The sequence below is a fragment of the Podarcis cretensis genome (genome assembly GCF_951804945.1).
Source record: "Podarcis cretensis genome assembly, chromosome: 8".
NCBI lineage: Eukaryota > Metazoa > Chordata > Lepidosauria > Squamata > Lacertidae > Podarcis > Podarcis cretensis.
In genome coordinates, this window is record NC_137177.1 from 31,178,122 (window position 1) to 31,196,499 (window position 18,378).

General features: G+C 45.5%; 1 protein-coding gene across 4 annotated transcripts in view; it reads right to left on the reverse strand.

Annotated features, from left to right (window-relative positions):
- Positions 1-361: 361 nt before the first annotated feature.
- Positions 362-18,378, reverse strand: part of COL8A2 (collagen type VIII alpha 2 chain) — a 156,069-nt gene continuing 138,052 nt past the window's right edge. For all 4 annotated transcript variants that reach the window (XM_079987729.1, XM_079987730.1, XM_079987728.1 and 1 more), the window contains 2 exons: positions 15,914-16,095; positions 362-4,541 (listed from right to left, as the gene is read on the reverse strand). In XM_079987729.1, coding sequence (XP_079843855.1) covers positions 2,620-4,541; positions 15,914-16,073 — 2,082 coding nt within the window. In that variant the 5' untranslated portion in view covers positions 16,074-16,095 and the 3' untranslated portion in view covers positions 362-2,619. The remainder of the gene's footprint in view (positions 4,542-15,913; positions 16,096-18,378) is intronic.

The window sequence follows — 18,378 nt, forward strand, 5'->3', positions numbered from 1 at the left end:
ATAATATTTATTGATGTTGGGTCAATACAATCAAGTACTGTAGTTTCAGTTCAAAAGTGAAGACCAGTTTTTGATCACAAAACAAGAGTGCATTTTAAAACCAAATTTACTATGAAACAGTGCATGTAACATAAGTATTTACAAAACTAAAAATTCGCTATATACTAGGTTAGCAATGAAGATACTAGAGGCAAACTTCTTTTCTTTAAAAGAGAGAGAATTTGTATATAAAAATGCATATTGTAATGCACAGTTCAAAGTAGTTTCCAAACCTGATCTTTCTGCTGACTGAAACCTAATTCCCACATGCTCTCCAACAAAAAACCCCCAAACTTTGTCACAGACAATTTCTGGCATCTCATTAAAAAAAAAAAAAGCTAACTCATGCGAATCAGCCTCTTCATCCCACACTTCATTTCCTATGTGTAATAACAGCCTCTATATTAAGAAGTTTAAAAAGTTGTATAAATGCAGAAGGGTTATGCCCTGTATGAGAGAAGAGAAGAGTGAGGCTGCAGAACAGTACCCATGAAACAAAACAATTTAGTTTGGAGATAAATGTGCTTTTTGTCATTGTGTTTTCTGTCTTACCAGCCAGATCACAAATGTTGAATCTCCAAAGGAGCTGAAAAAAGAGGTTATCTCTGTGTTAGAACACAGTATAAATAAATTGTGTACCAACACACCCAGGAGCAATTCTGGGGTTTATGTGATTCTCTGCTGCTGTTAGAGTACTTATCCACCACACTTTCAATCTCTGCCAATTCGACTTTTAAATAGTAACACATTTTCTTAGATCTGATGGTGTTAAAAATGGAAGCTTAATACTCTACTTCACAGAAAAATAGACTTAAATTTAGAGCACCAGTCTCTTGGAAGCCTTCTTCCAATATTAGGCACGTAGAAAATGTGTGCACTTGGCTTCTTCAGTTTTAGCCTGTGGTGACCCAATGTGAAACCAAAGATGTTATTGCAAGCAGAGTGTGCCTTTGGCATTCTTGTCCTCTCCAGGAATTTAGAAAACATCAGATGGAATCAGAAATCTTGGGCCTATTCTTTTGCTTGTGTCTAAATCATACAAGTTTAAGTTAAATGTAGGAAAGAAGAAGAGGCAGTTGGCAGCGCAGCTGAAATAGCAGGTGACCTAAATTTCAATTCTCCAGCATCCATCTATCAGTGTTAGTTATTTTTACAAACCAAAATGTGATGATTTTTTTCTCTCTCAACCGTCGCCCTAGAATACTTGTTCACAAATTTAAAGTTCACTGCATTTTAATGTTTAAATACCTTTATCTACATTAAACCTGGGAGATTGAACTAAGCCACTCTCGCTGTATTGTTGGCATCCTGGACACTTGAAAAGAAGCTCTGAACTATGAACTGGATCAATTCCATCTATTTTTTTCATAACATGGCTAAACAGTAAGAGGCTTTTGCTTATTTTTATGTGGTATCACCAAAACAGCATATTATTTCTCCAAGATGAGAGAGCTCACTCTTCAGCAATTTAAGGGTATGCGTTACCACTTCTGAAAGCACTGTACACATGATCAGTTATCCCAAAATCTGTGAATAACCTTGTAAGGCAGGTGACATTTCAAGCATTATTGAGAGAAAGTGGTAAGAAAAGACAAATTATTCTTTTCCAAAATCACATAAATCTTTGCACACAACACTTTGCACCTTTTTAATAGATATTGCACTATACTGAATAACATTAAGTAGCTAATAGCACCGTTGTAGAAATGATTGAATGGAAAGTTACCATGAAATCTACTTTTTAAAAAAATCAACATTTTTATGGTGGTTGGGTACTTCCACCACCCTGAACAACAAATAAGTTTACACATCCTGAAAAAAATGGTCTCTTAACTGGCACTTCGAAGATAACACAAGTCAAGCTAGTAGCAACTGAACCTATATCTGCAGTGCCTTTACACTGGTTTTGTCAGACAACAGCGTTCATAGAACTATCTTTTTAGGCTGCTGACTCATGAAGGATATTTAGCTACTTGATTTGCTTAGGGACTATCAAGCATGTGCACTTTAGGGAGTCCTGTTTTTGTAGAGGATCACAAAAGTCTCTGGCTTTGGAATATGTTTCACTTGCCATCCCTTTCCCCATATACCTCTGATGGCATGATTTAAAGATGTGTTAAGCATTGTGTAAAAGGTGCTCATGCAAAGCATTCCACAATTAATTCATCACTTTGTCACAATTTGACTGACTTGAATCACACTTTTAGAGCAGAAAGATTAAAAGTGAACAAATGCTAAATTTGGAAGGTGGTGTCTTAAGTTGATACGTCACACAACCTGCAGATCCCCGAGTGCTGCTGTCCATCGCATGCCTTCCGTGCATCCTAAGAGAACTGACGGGCAGCTAATCCTCAGGTTAGCATCTGTGGTCGATGTGCAGTCACTAGGATAAACTAAATTCTGAATACAAAGATGGTACTGAAAACAACAGCAAAGTTTTCTCTCTCAAATTATCTTCTCAGCTTGGTCAAAATGGTTCCACACACCATTGGTTTTCACCATCTTCCCAGTGACACTTTTTTATTTTTAACGGACAAGTTTATGGCTACAGTGGATTAAAGGAGGTGTGCCCAACAGCTGTTATGTAGGGCAGAGAAGGAATCCAGAAAAAGATGAATGGATGTATTCAGTGGAGTACAGACCGTTGGCCTGATCCGATGGCATTTGGATCCAGACCTGGTCGTTCTCTTTGAGTTCAAGCACTGCACTACCGGAAGCTTGGTCCAAGTAGCCTTTTTTGTATTCATCGTAGGTATAGGTGGCAGGCACGTTGTTTTTGTAAAGTGCCACCCAGACATTAGTTCCTTTAACGTGCACGTGATAGGCAAAGTAATAGATGCCAGAGATGGGACAAGTGAAGATTCCTGTCACTGGGTTATAGCCGTTGTGACCATTGTACAAAGTCCTGTCGAATTTTACTGGCATTCCTGAGGCTGGGAATGGTGATGTTAAGATGGCAGTGAAGGCAGGTACCATCTGGGCAGATAGTTCCCCTCGGCCAAACTGCGGCTTCCCAGGCTTGCCATTCCCCAGAACTGCTCCCTCTACACCTCCATTTGGCAAGTGGAGGCCAGCAATCCCTGTCTCATCAAACATCCCGGGTGCTCCTGGGGGTCCAGGTGGCCCTGGTGGTCCTGGAAGCCCATTTAATCCAGGATTTCCTGGAACCCCTGGTGGCCCACTGGGACCTACAATACCCGGCTCCCCTACTTTGCCATTTCCTGGTTGGCCTGGGAGGCCAGGCTCTCCTTTCAGTCCTGGTAAACCTTGGGGCCCCATTGGACCAGAAGGGCCTTGCAGACCTGGTATCCCTGATGAGCCTCTGAGGCCTGGTTGCCCTGGAATACCAGAGTCCCCCTTTGGGCCCATGGGCCCTGTAATCCCGGGGACCCCAGGGAGACCAGCGAATCCACCTTCCCCCTTGGGGCCCATTGGGCCAGGCATCCCTTGTGGTCCAGGCAATCCTCGCTCCCCAGGAATCCCTGGCTTCCCCACAAAACCACTAGGCCCTTGGTCCCCACGCATACCTGGTAGCCCTGCAGGCCCACTTGGTCCAGCTTCACCTTTAGGGCCTGGAATGCCATGTTTACCTGGCATACCCATAGAACCAGGAATCCCAGGGGCCCCTGTGATACCAGGGGGACCCATTTCACCTGGCTCTCCATCCATTCCGGGCTCCCCTTTTTCTCCGCTGATTCCTGGCACACCTGGTTGCCCACGATCTCCCTTTAAGCCAGGCAACCCAGGCTTCCCGTACCCTGTAGGCCCAGGCATGCCAGGAAGGCCACGGTGACCAGGTTCTCCTTTGGGGCCCACATGCCCTTGCAGTCCAGGCACACCAGCTGCCCCTGGCACACCAATTCCATCCACACCTGGTGGGCCACGTGGGCCCATAGGGCCAGGCTGCCCACTGAGCCCTGGCTCTCCTGGAAGCCCTGGGTCACCTTTGCCACCTGGAGCACCAGGCAACCCATCAAGTCCAGGTTTCCCAATTCCCTGTGGCCCCGGAGGTCCTGCAGGGCCTGGGGGGCCTCCGTTTCCCCGCGGCCCTATCAACCCTGGCTTCCCAACTCCATTTTCACCCTTCATGCCACGCTCGCCACGGGGACCGGGCTCTCCTTTGGCCCCAGGCTCCCCCCGGAATCCTGGCAGGCCTGGGCTTCCTGTTGCACCTGGCTTTCCGTTCACAGAAATGCCAGCTGGGCCAGGCACTCCTGGAGGGCCTGGCAAGCCTCGTGGCCCTTGGTCTCCTCTCATGCCCGGCTCACCATTAATTCCAGGCATCCCTTTCATACCTGCCTTGCCAGGGAGCCCTGGGATGCCTGGTTTGCCAATGCCAGAAAAGCCAGGTGGGCCTGCGGGGCCTGGTTGGCCGTGGAGCCCTGGTTTGCCAATGCCGGGTTTCCCAGGGTAGCCAGGTGGGCCAGGAGGTCCTCTTAGGCCAGGCTTTCCAGGAGGTCCAGGTTCTCCTTTGAGGTCCATTGGCAGCAGTGGTGGCATATCTGCGAAGAGAAGAGGGGCACATCAGTATGAATTGGGAAAGAAAGGACTGGCAACTAACATTTTGGAAGCCAAGGGAAACGTAGATGCATGCCGTCTCTTCAGCTCCAACTACCAATGGCTCCCAGCACCATTATTGGTTAAACTTCCTTCTGTTGCTCTCCGAACATAGTATCTGGGTAGCTAACAACCTTTGTTGCCTGAAAGTCTTGAGTAGACACATTGATGCCATCAAAGGACATTGCACAAGAATAACAACATATTTCCAAATATGTATTTAGATTTGAGGTCCTTTGGAATAATTAGCTGCATTTCTGCATTGTGACAATTAAACAGCATAATCCAGACAACTCCAAAATAAGAACAAGTGATTACGTTTCTGCATATGCAAAAGCACCTGTACAAGAGGGTCACAGATGGAGGTAAAGGCTTGGTGGTAGATACCAAGCCCCTTAAGAAAACTACATTCGTAAAGAAACCTAGCTTGCAAGATGCACAAAACAATGAACAGTGCTCAGGCAGGTCTCCTGCTTTTCTGTTGTTGAAACTGTGCTAAACTTACATTCTTTTAAATGCCATGGTGTTCCCCTAAAACTCATGAGTGATGTAAAAGAGCCTTTGTTCACTCTACACGATGCTGAGTTTGAGTCCACCCCACTGCATGTACTTCTGTTTAAGCACTGTCTTGATGCAGCGATAGACAGGATCAACACCATCTCTTCAAAAGAAAGAAAGTCTCCAGAGATTTGGCCATTGTGAAACAGTTTCCCTCAGCCAATGGGAGACTAATTCTGCAAATGAAACACACATGCGAGGAAAAAGACCCAGATGGCATTGACAAAGCAGCCCCCATTCCAGTAGGTGAGTGTATGGAATACACTTATCTTATTTTAAAATCTGAAAAATTAGCACCAGACATTCCTGATGTTACTCTCCTCCTGTTAGTGGAAACATTTGCGGCTTGCCCACATCCACTGTCCTAGCTAGGGTTGCAAAAGCATCTCAGGAAATCCTTGCCCATATAGCTCTTAAGTGGCCACAGTAGTAATGCAGCCAAAGAGAGCCATTTAAGCTTGTATGCTCAAGCAAGTTTTTTTTCATTCTCTTTCGGCGCCCGGAAAAAATGCTTTCCCGAGGAAAATTATTTCAGTATGTTCTTATGCTGCAGTTAATAGTTTGAGAAGAATTAGCTTTCTAGGTCATCAGAACAAGGAAGCAGTCAGGCCTACAAGGCGAGGGAATGAGAGTGAAAGAAAAAACAACACACACACACACACACACACACACACACACACACCAGTCTTATGAAAAGGAATTGGGAGGTGGGGGAGAGAGGTGGAAAGGGAATGAACAGATGCAACTTTGCCAACTTCAGCCGGTCAGGAAAGCAGACAGGAAAACCAAACCGGGGACGCTAGCACGGAGAAATTGGGACACTGCAGCCCTGATGTGATCCAATTTCAAAAGAATTGTGTCTCACCGCAGAAACAGAGTGTGTGCTCAACAGCAACAGTGTTTGTGTGGGGATTTATGCCCTCCCACTGAGGCATGAGGAGAACCTCAGCTAGTGCTTAAAGGCTACACCCACCAAGAAGGGGGGGGGGAGGGAAAGCCTGGTGGGTGTTAAGGGAAGGTTTCTTCAATGGATGGCCCCCATTTCTCTTAACATCTGAGCTCTGCCTCTTCTTGAATGGGATTGTTCTTCACATTCTAACTGTTATGGGAGGCTCTTTGTTTTAGTGTATTTCATTCTTGATTTTAGTTAGCTGCCGTGAGTGATGCATAAACACTAAGCCCTTTGCACTCATATAGTCATAGTCCCCGTCCCCCCCACTTTCCCATCTAAAGTGGGGATAATAATACTGGCCTATGTTAAAAGGTTGCAAGAATTAACATACTTAAAAATGGAGAATGTATTTGAAGTGCTGTGAATTCTCAAAAGCACTACATCAATTATTTTCTAAAACCAGATCCATGCCTCTGATGATAAATCCTCATCAAGAGCCATTTCAAGAAAATCAGTTGCCAAAGTTTTTTCCTGGCACTGCAAGTCATAAACAATTAAATCAAAAATGTTATTGCTAGGAACCTGCTAGGAGAAGTTTCTTTTTTGCTTTGCTCTGCAGGTAGGCTTAGTTAAAGGTGATGGTGGAAGCAGAATACCTCTGCACGTAAAAGCAAAAAAGATTGCTCTAACCATCACCCTGACATGTTATGTGTTTTATTTGCAGGGATGGTGTCTGCTTCTGGGAAGGAGCACATATGCAATCAACTCCCATTCCCTGGTAGACTTCAGAAAAATGCCTTGACACTTGATTGTGCTGGCAGTACAAAATGTGTTTGTGGCCCTTTAGATCACAGGTGGAGAAGAAATCTGATTTCATTTTCAAAATGTTCTTCATCTGAACAATCCTGCAAGGTCTTTTACTGATCCTATTTTACAGGTGGAGAACTTAGGTCAGAGACCAAATGCCGTCCAGAGTGCCTGGGGCAATCCAGCTAAATGGGCAGGGTATAAATAATAAAACTACTATTGTTTTTGTTATTATTAGTTAGTCACACACTTTAATAAACACACTTAACCTGGCTGTATTTACTCTGGAGAAAAAGCAGCTTCAGGCCCCAATCTGGATTATGCTTCTGATTCAGACTGTGGCAACTTTCTCCTGAAAACCACTCTGTACCTGGCTTCCTCCGGAGGAACCAGTGATGGGATAATGGCAAAACCCTATGTTTTCATTGCACCTAGACTTTCCCACTTCCTGTGGTTCTGTTCCTGTGGTTCTGTTTGTGTCTCAAACATAAGTGGAACTAGACAAGCTTCCTCCTCAAGCTGCCTTTGGAGGCCTCTTGATATTGCAATTTGGAAACTGTGACTTTGAAAGACTGCAAATTCCAGAAACAGCCACTGGGTGGTGGTGTTACATAAAACATCAGCATTTTTCCATTGGCTATGGCCATCACCTGATCATGAAGCTATTCACATCTTCATATTTGTCCCCCCAGTTTACTCCGGCAATATACTTTTCTTGCCTTGTAAAAGGCACTGGGGCTAAGCCAGGGCTCTGGTTTAAGCCCCAATGCCTGCCTCCTCATTTTATTTTCTTACTTGAGAACTCGACGTGCATATGCTGTAAGTTAGTCCTTGGGGAAAATGCAAAGTGTTTGCACATTCACAGGATGTCAGGCCACTGGTCCATCTAGCTCAGAACTGTCTACTCTAAACTGACTGGCTCTTCAATGTTCCAGTTAATTCCATTGGATCTAATTGTCAGTCCTTGGAAAAAAAGTGTGTGTGCAGGTACTTTCTCCCTCTTGTGGGTGGGGCCACGGGTGTAGAGGTTTGTTTGTTTTTGGAGGGGGCTGCTGGAGTGATGTACCCCATGCTTGAGCTAGAGAATGAGTGGGAGTGAAGGGGAGGAAGGAGGTGGAAAAGCCTAGTTCTGAAACCTGGACAAATCTTCCTTCCTTGCCTGATCAGCTTTTCTTTCTTTTCTTTTGTTGCCTCTCACCCAGGGTGTGCTGCTGCTGCTGCCTGCTGATTTCACAAACACAGCCTGCTCAGTGGCAACAAGAACACATTGGAAGAAATAAACACTAGCACAGAGAGATACTTGAATCTCAGCCCATCAGCAGCCAAAAATGTTACTTCTCAGTAAGGCTGTGCTGGAGTTTGTGCTTTGTTTTGTTCTCCTTGGCTGCAGTTCAGATAAGAGCTTCACAACAGCTGGAAAAGGCAGGGAAAAAGAAAAGAAGACCTTTGCTCCCTTTAATGCTACATAGAAGGGTGTGCGTGTGTCTTTTAACCTCCTTACATACCACATTTAAACATCCGATGAGCCTAGTTGGTTGAGCAGTAATTCCTGTGCAAGAGATGCCCATCTTCTCTGCTAGCCTTTAAGACGCCTGGGTAAAGATACCTTTTCCCTTACTCTCTCACAGTTCTATAAATTATAATTCTGCATCAGCAATACATGTACTCTGGAATGATGCTGAGAAAGATCTTGTTCTATCACCAAATGCAACAGATACCATGAGGTAGAATGAGGCAGCTGCCTCAAGGGGCGGGTACTGAGGGAGGGAGTGCAGTGCTCTCAGGACAAGGGACACATGATCCTATTTGGCTGCCCCACTGACCCGCCTAGCAGCTGCATTTTACACTAGCTGCAGTCTCCAAACTCTCATCAAGGGCAGTCCTCTTTGAGGCAGCAGCAGTTGGCACAGAGCATGAGGAACTAGAGGGCTGAGTCAAAGAATCCAAAGAAAAGGTAGGTTTAGAGCGAGGGGAGGCAGTCCCAAGCACACTGGGCAAAAAAGAAGTTAGAGTGGAATCTTTTGTAGGCATGGGGGACCTTAATATCTATATTATGTTTTATGTACATTATGTACATTACCTAACTGCAGTCTTTGCAACAACTCTGTAAGGCTGCCTTTTCTCCAAAACGTCTGTGCTGGCTTGGGCCAATGGGAGTCACACCAAAGCATCTGGAGGGCACCAGTTTGGCAAAGGCTGCTGTCAGGTACACCAGTGGCATCTTTCCATTTTGCAGATAGGGACGTGGCAGGGGAGGAAGGCTGAGCAATAGACTGTGGCTTGTCCAATGCCACCTATGGAGTTCATGGCAGACATGAGAGGTGAACTGGGGATTGCCTGATTTGTAACTGTCTCTGAGCCACTATGATACACCACTTCCGGGATATGCCTGGCAAGGATTTTCTGGTGCCCAGAGCCTACACTCCCTTTCCTGAAATTAGTTTTGAGAGAAGCATTCCATTGTAATCAGCAGAATAGGCTGTGGTGTGTGGTTGGTTGTTGTTGTGTTGTGCTGTCCACAATTTCTCTAGTTTGCAGTTGTGTCCACAGGCCCCACAAGGTTGGTGACTCCTGCGGCCCTAAATCTCATATACCGCATCATTTGTGAGTGCCATGCCGCCTATTTCTAGCTTAAGCCACTTTCCTCTAAAAAATGCACCCAAGCAGAGACCTGATTTTCCCCAAATTCCACTGAATCTTATTTATTTAATATCATTTCATAAAATTTATATACTGCTTGATTGCAAAAAACAAAAAACAAAAAACACCTCAACATTGTTTACCAAAAAATGCTTTGAGGGTTTTTTCCCCAGCAAGAAGTTTTATACACATTTTACCTTTTCAAGGTAAATATCCCAAGTTTGCATATATACATTATGGTAGTGTATATATGCTTTCTACACCAATATATGCTTTATACCCTGTGTAAAAAATATAACAAATGAAGAAGCATCTTTGGAAAGCGCTGCTGATAACTTATTAAATGTGAACTCTTACATGGTTGTGAAGATAGGAAACAGCACTTAAACATTTGCTAGATTTCATTTATTTTAATTGGCTGCTTTTATAAGCCTCCTGTGCATCACCAGCAACCCAGCACATCTGATTATCAGCTGTGCCAAAACACAGGTGCCATGTGGGAAAGTGCTTATGCCACTTGTTTTGCAGACAGGGAGGTAAAGCTAGTCTCCTTCAAGCCCCAGGGACACAGGGAGCTGCCTTATACCAAGGCAGACAAACAATCCATCTAACTCAGTATTGTCCAAACACTCCAGTAAGCAGCTCTCCAGGGTTTCAAACAGGGGCTTCTCCCCATCCTACCTGGAGCTGCCAGGAATTGAACCTGGTATTTCGGCATACAAAGCAGATGTTCCACCACTAGGGCCTGCCCTTCTCTTTCAGGGATCTACACCTCTGGATCTGCTTTCTCTTGTCCATGTGCCTTTACCAACCTAGATAATAAGTCTGCAGTCTCCAGCAAGGTTCAGCAAAGCTGTGTCTCCAGTTCAGAGTGAAGCAGTCCCCAGGGACCATTGATTACTTCTCTGATTTTGTCTGTTGTCAGCCAGAGAAGCCTGTCTGGATTTCATACTGTACTGCCCCCTGTATCCCTCACCAATGACCGGGAAGCCCCTTTGCAGTCCAGCTGTGCTGCTGCAACTGGAGAGCACCTGCTATCTCACAGTGGTAGCCTGAAAATCCTCCCTTCACACCCAGCCTGCAGCCTGCAGCAGTCACAAAACGTCCTCACCTTTAGGGCAGAGCAAGAGCATTTACCAAAAGACAGTTTTCACGGGTGCCAAGTTACTTACACTGTTTTAACAGCAGCGGCTTTATTTACAAGCCCAGGAGTTTTTAACTTGACCTTGTCATCATTCTTGGTGTGGAGTAAAAGAATTAATAACGGTAATTCACCTCCATCCTGAGGGAGCAAAGGGATGCAGCGGCCTAAATGTCAGTACCCTTCTCAGGCTTGTGTTTCCTGCTTGTGTGCTTTTGTAACTCTAATAGTAAATTTCCCAAGGTTTGGGTGAATCACCTGAGAAGGTCTGAAGAACATCTGTTTTCATAGCTCACAGACTGTTTGTTGGAGAACTCCACTGCAAAATTTGGGTAAGTGTGAATTATTGAAGGATGCCTATGTTTTGGTTCTCATATTGCTTTGATAAATCCAGCTTTGAATGCAAACAGAATCACCCCCACCCTTACCTTACCAACTGGCAGTGGCTGCTCAGGGTTTCAGGAAAGAATGTTTCCTTGCCCTGTCTGGAGATTCCAGGGATGAAATCTAGGACCCTCTGCACACAAGTCATGTGATCTACTACTGAGCTACAGCCCTTTCCTGTGAAAATGCTGATTGCCGCACATCTTAAAAGAAAACTATATGAATAACATGTTTTAAAAACAGACTGGGTGTGATATGTCGCCCAGCTGAATGTCTGACACCTTACTTTAGGATGGGAAGACGGTTGCTGCCTGCCAAGTGCCTGAGCCAAGCTCTCTTCTATTCTGGAGAAGTCTTCCTGTGCAATATGGGATGTGGCCCTTGGGTGGGAGACATGGCTGAATAGGCCACTGTGTGATCATAAAACTGATGATTCACTAGCCAAATGGAACAAGGCAGCCACACCTATATTTCAGCCCCTCCTCTAGGGTCTGCCCTAACTTTAGGTAGAGTGAGGCTGATGCCTCAGTCCCTTGTTACAAAAGGGCAGCAATTGGTTTATTGTTTTATTATTATTGGAATTTATCTCCCAGAGAGAGATACTCATGGGATTTTTCTGCCTCAGGTGGTAAAATAACACATACATAATGCACACTTTGGGGGGTGGGGAGGGGAATGGTGCAATTTACTGTTCTGCTTCAGGCAGCAAAATGTCTTGGGCTGTCTGTATCCTCCTGTGTTGATCATTGACTGCTAATCCTGAAAACAGCACGGCACCAACAGAGAACTGGGGCACAGCAGGAATCAAGTGCTCCACATATATATTTAGACCACAACTCCAGTCATCCCTGATGTTTGGCCACACTTGCTGAGGTAGATGGGAACTGTCAATAACCTAAATCTGGAGGGCACCATGATTGCTACCCCTGCCATAAATGATGAAGTTAGATATAAATTACCCCATCAAAAACCAAACCAACCAACCAACCCACAGGCTACTGAGGAAGGCAATACAAGAAAATAAAAGAGTGAGGGAGCCTCCCTCCACCAAGCAAAATACAACTACCCCACCTAAGTCACTAGCCAAATGAAACAGCATGCCAATTCATTCTCTGGCTGTGTACACATTATCAGCTTAAAGTGCATCTTGGCTGTTCTTCTCAATTTGGATCAAAGCCGGCTTGGGAGAAAATGCATCAAAATGCAGTGTTTCCTAAGAAACTGTGGGATATACATGGATTGTGCTAACATCATGTGTACGCTGCTTTCCAAACCAGAAGTGGAAGTGCACTGGATGCAGACTATATTGGAGTGTGTACGCATCCTCCGTCTTCCTGAAGGGGATGTTGTTATGGCACATCTATTCCACTCAACATCCTGCCTTTAGCCGTGGCTGTCTCTAGCAGGCACCCCAGAGGGAAGGAAAAACCCAAAAACTCAGGCTACTGCAGCAGGAAACAATGTCCTGCCAGCCTGGGCCCCAGTTTCCTCTCCTCTCTGGGTGGCCTGCCTTGATTGCCTGCCTTTCCTCAGCTGAAAAGCACACCAGGCTTCCTGTCCAATGGTCTCGCTCTCCAAACCAACACCTGCATGAACACGATGGCAAGCCAATCAAAGGAAGCACTCAAACAGAGACATATTCCTAGGCTCCCCCGCCAATGCAAACCCACTTGAGCCAGCAGAAGTGCAAAGGCTCCTGGGAGTCATATTCCACCTCTAGGCAAAACAAAAGGTGAATTGTTTTACTGGGCACCATATATTCTATAGCGTATCTCCTTTGCTGGCCCACACCAGTGTTTCAGACCTGCATGCTGCCCTGCCACAGTTATTTTGCAGTTTGAGGCAAAATACACAGGAGTCCCTTTTGTAGCTCATTCACTGAAGCAAGGCTGGAGTGCGGGGGAGATCAGAACAGGGGAGCAAATTAAAATATTCTTCCCAGCTACATTGCAGAAATTGGAACCCACTTACTCAGCTAGCTTCTGATTATAAGAAGGGGGGAAATAATAAAAAAAGATAATTACATCTCCTGTCACAGAAAACGCCAACATCACACCCTGGTCCCATAATACAGCACCTACACTCTCAACAACAATAGACTCAAAGGTAGTGTCTTGTCCGGAACACATGGGGGGTGGGGGCGGGTCTAAATCCATGCCTTCCCAGTCCAGCACTGCAGCTACTGCACTCTCCAGTCACCTTTGTCTATTAGCAGGGTTGTGATGCCATTGCCATGTAACCACAGTAAATACTAAGGGAACTGATCTAAGAACCCAAGCTTTTCAGGGAAAGCAATAAGGTTCAGCATGTCCTGAGATCTGACAAGCCTCAGGCTGAATAATGTGTGTGCGCGCACACATGCCTAGCAACAGCCACAACTGTTGTTCCATCATCTGAAGGGAGCAGAGCTAACCTCTATGTGCACAGCTGAACTGTGAACTTATATCTGTTTTATATCAGCTTTTTTATTTTTAGGTATCTGTATGCTGCTTTTCTAGGGAAATCCCATCCAAATAACCTTTCAACAATAAAAAGTACATGCAAAAAACAATCAGTATCACTAATACCAAGGAAAAAGACTGATCACACACACACACACACACACACACACACGTACTGCATATGTATTTACATATAAAGAAAGCATAAAAATAAATTTAAAGCAATAAAAACAGACTCACCATTCCAGTAATACAATGATATACCAACTTACTTTCAGTGAGTGAAACATAAACCACACAGGGGAAGGGTCAATAAATGCAAATCAGACTTCAAGGCTTTACAAAAAGGCAGAAGCCAACCCCAGCTCTACTGGGAAGCTCTGTATGTGTTGAGCCACCACAGAAAAGGCTTGCTCCCTTGTGCTTCCCTCAAACACAAGGGAGTTTCCTGAATCTACTTTTTGCCCCATCTTCAAAAAGATGGGGGAGACTCAGTAAACTCCCAAATGATTAGCTTGACACTGATACCAAGAAAGGTCCTAGAATAGATTGATATGTGAGCATATAGGAAAAAAGGATGCTGTCATCAGCGGCGGAGCATATGCCTGCGCTGCCCAGGATGGGCGCGCTCCCAAAGGGGGCAGGGCATGGAGGGTGCCCTCCCAGGCGTGGGATAGCCGCTTGGGTGACGGAGTGGCATGTGCACCCTATAGCTGGGGGCGGAGCAAGCCGCCAATGGTGAACATTCAGCACACCACATGCCCGCGACTCCCAAGCCTCCCCCAGCTGCCCAAACAGCTGCTGGCAAAGCGGCGCAGTTCCCCCTTTCCCCCGACAGCTTCAGGTAGGCTTGGGAGTCGCAGGCGGACGGGCAGGCGGTGGGCCAAATGTCACCCCCCTCAGCGAAGACACCTGGGGCAGTCCGCCCCTACCGCACCCCCCTTCCTCCACCACTGGTTACTAAGACCCAGTATGGGTTTCTCAAAAACAAGTCATTCCAGATGAACCTCCTGTGTGTTTTTGATACAGTTACAAGCTTTGTGGATCAGGGGGGTGCTGTGGACATAGTGGATCTTGATTTCAGTAAGGCTTTTGACAATGTTCCCCATGATATTCTTGCAAAAAAGCTAGTAAATTGTGGTCTGGACAAGGTAACGGCTAGGTAGATTTGTAGCTGGTTGACTGAACCTAAAGAGCGCTCACTAATGGCTCCTCATTATCCTGGAAAAAAGTGACAAGTGGGGTGCCACAGAATTCTATCCTGGGCCCACTGTTGTTCAACAACTTTATAAATGAAAGGGATAAAGGAATGGAGGGGTTGCTCATCAAATTTGCAGATGATACCACACTGGGAGGGGTAGCTAATGCCACAGAAGACTGAATCAGGAATCAAGATGATCTTAGAAGTTTGGCCCATACTGGGCCAAAACTAATAAAATGAATTTCTACAGAGACAAATGTACCAGCTGCACAAATATAAGATGGGGGACACCTGGCTTTCCTGTAGTACATGTGAAAAGGATCTAGGGGTCTTAGTAGACCACAAGCTTCATGTGAGTCAACAGTGTGATGCAGCAGCAAAAAAAAAAAGCAAATGCTATTCTAGGCTGCATCAACAGAAGTATAGTGTCCCAATCAAGGGAAGCAATAGTACCACTTGCTTCTGCAGCCATTCTGTGGCCTAACTATCACCATCACGAATGCAGACCACACACTGCAGCCTTATGGCCTCCAGGCAACCTCTGCTAGTCAACAGACCCAGTGCCACACACTCTTAGGCACCACTGTGAGACAACCAAAATGGCACAATCTCTTCATCACCTAGCAACCAGCACTGGGAGACACAGCATGATGGCCTCCTTTCTCCTAGCAACTACCACTTAGAACTTAAACATCTTCTCTGTTAACTATGGTTTCTACTTGTAGGAGAAAAGGGTAGGGATGGAATCACCATAATTACTGTGGGGTCTAGGCAGAGGAGGTGTGAAGCTAACATTAAACATGGAAAGATGAAGACAACAATTAAAAAAAATATCAGTTATATGCCAACCTATAGCCAAGTTCTCAGGGCTACTGGCAAGAAGAATACAGTGGTACCTCGGGTTACAGGCACTTCAGGTTACAGACTCTGCTAACCCAGAAATAGTACCTCAGGTTAAGAACTTTGCTTCAGGATGAGAACAGAAATTGTGCTGCAGTGGCAGCAGGAGGCCCCATTAGCTAAAGTGGTACTTCAGGTTAAGAACAGTTTCAGGTTAAGAAAGGACCTCTGGAACGAATTAAGTAGTTAACCCGAGGTACCACTGTAAAAGTAATCTGAACATTTTAAGTAGGCAAAAACAGTAAGAGGCCTGGGCCTGGGAGTTGTTGTTCCTTCAAGATAAAACTCTACAACCCCCCCCCCCACACACACTTCTGCCTCCTCCGGAATCTGTGCACCCGAAGGCTACTTACCTATGTACTGCCCTTTGCCTTCCCGAAATGGAGGGCCGAGAGGTCCTTTCACCACAGGCTGCATGTATTTGATCTGCCCATAACCACCTCCAGCTCCCCCTCCAGTCACCGTGGAGATGCCAACCACCAGCAACAGCCACAGGGTTACTTCATGGAGCATCGTGGCTTTGTTGGTAGTCTCTCTGCAAACAAAATGTGACAGCAAAATCACCTTTTGAGAAGATCTCTAAGCTGTTCCTTGGGTATTTTTAGCAAAAACAAAGCAGGTGCGTGAGAGAGATTTTGCTAGAGCAGGGATGGGGAACCTCAGGCCCTGGGACCAACTACGGCCCACTGGGCCAAACCCTCCCAAGCCACTAGCCCTGCTGTGCACCCTCCCTGAGTGTTTTTGCCTGGCTGGAATGTGCCCTTGAGATCTGATATGCTTCTTGCTAACCTTGATGGAAGAGAGAAAGGTGTCTGCATGAAATCCTGTGTAGAAGAGGTCAGCTTAATGTCCAAAAGTCCACATTTCTTTCTCTGCCCACTTTTGGTTCTGGCCCTCCCTGTGGCTCTCTGGCTCAAAAAGGTTCCTTGCCTCTGAGCAAAATTCCCTAGTGTTTTCCCTCTGCTACCTCCTCCTGAATTTCCCACTCCCCCAACACCCCAGTTCTCCTCCTTTGTTGCCACTGGTTCTTGATGCTGCCAAATTATTTTGCTGAGGCCTTTCTATCCATGGTCCTCCACACAGAAGACCCTGTATCTGTTGTTGCCTCTCCTAGAATGTGCCCTTCACATTGCTGACAAGAACACCCCATCTGCTGTGCAGACAGATGGAGGCAAGATACAGAAGGGCAACTGCATTTCTGTATCATTTTGAGAAGAAGTGGGAATTTCAGCTAGCACGACGTGGTACCTGCCAACCCCCTGTTTAATACATCTGTTGAACATGGACAGACTGGCCCCTCCCTAATTCTCCTTTGTATCAGGCCACCCCCAAGAAACAGTGTGGGCATACAAAGTGGGGATACATCATGAATGCATAGCTGACTCTTGAGGGCTTGGGGAAGAATCCATGCAACCACGTCTTTTAGATCAGGCCACTTGTTTCAAAAACAGCCGAAGCACATATTTATTCATTCAAAAACATTCCTAGGTTGCTTTTCAGTAGAACAAACCACAACTCACAGGCTGAGCACATACCGTACATTTAAATCAAAGAATCCTGGGAACTGTAGTTTGCTAGAGGTGCTGGGAATTCTAGTTCTCTACAGTTCCCAAGATTCTCTGGGGGCGAGAAATGTGCTTTAAATGTATGGTGTGTACACAGCTAAAGTTTTTTTTAGCTGTGTTTTACAAAACAGTAATATAAGAGCACTGTTGTAAAGCACCCACAGGGCTGCATAACTAACAAAAACAAAAACCTGACATTGGGTAGAAACAAACCACCATGGATGCCCATCCTATTTTTATTTTATTTGTTTATTTATTAGATTTCTATACTTTTATTTATTAGATTTCTAAACTGCCCTTCATTGAAAGATCTCAGAGCAGTTCACAAGACAATATCACAGGGCCCTCTTCAATCCATAAGGTAGGGACCCCTGCAGAGAATGCCTGCCACTGTCTTTCCACCAGATGCTTCTCTGAAGGCTGTTGTATGATCAGCATGGCATTCTCTGATTATTTTAAATGAACTCACAGATCTATTTCAGGTATTTTGGTCCCAAGTGCAGTGCTTTACAACCTTGATTCCTCCATTTGTTCCTGAAATAAAACTCTCATCACTCCTGACCTTGAGTTTAGCTGGCAGGGGATGACAGGAGTTGTGGTCCAACAACATCTGTGGACCCAGGGTTGAACATTACTGGTGCAGGGCTTTATCTGCTATCAAGGACTTCTTACAACTGGCTTGGTAGCAAACTGGCAGTCTGCGCAGCCCCTCCAGCACAGGAGCTATATGTGCATGGCTAGATACCCTGCTCAGCATTGTAGCCGCTGGGTTCGACCCCAGCTGCAACTTCCAAACCAGCCTTAAGGGTAGCCCCACACAGAGTGCATTACAGCAGTTCAATTTTGAGGTTACCAAGGCATGGGTGAGAGCAACTAAGCTATCCCTTAGTATTTCCAGGAACAGGTCTAGCTGTTATGCCGGCCACAGCAAATATGCCTCTGAAGTAAATGACACCCACTCTAGAACGCTCCTTACAGATTCATCCACCACCACCACCTACCCTTTAATGAGATCATAATGAAGCAACAGTGGGGTGGAGGGGATGACCAAGCTGAGGGTTATTATCATGTCTTTCGACAGAGCAGGATTTCCTCCAGCAAAAAATGTGTGCGCTTGGGAATTGGCTCTTGAGAGCGTCTCTGATTCCAAAGCCAAGGCCTCTCTGTGCTGCCTTTGAAACCCTCTGGCTTGAAGAGCGGGTGTGAAGAAACCCTGTTGTGTTTGGCGACTTGAAAAATGACTATGTCAGAGA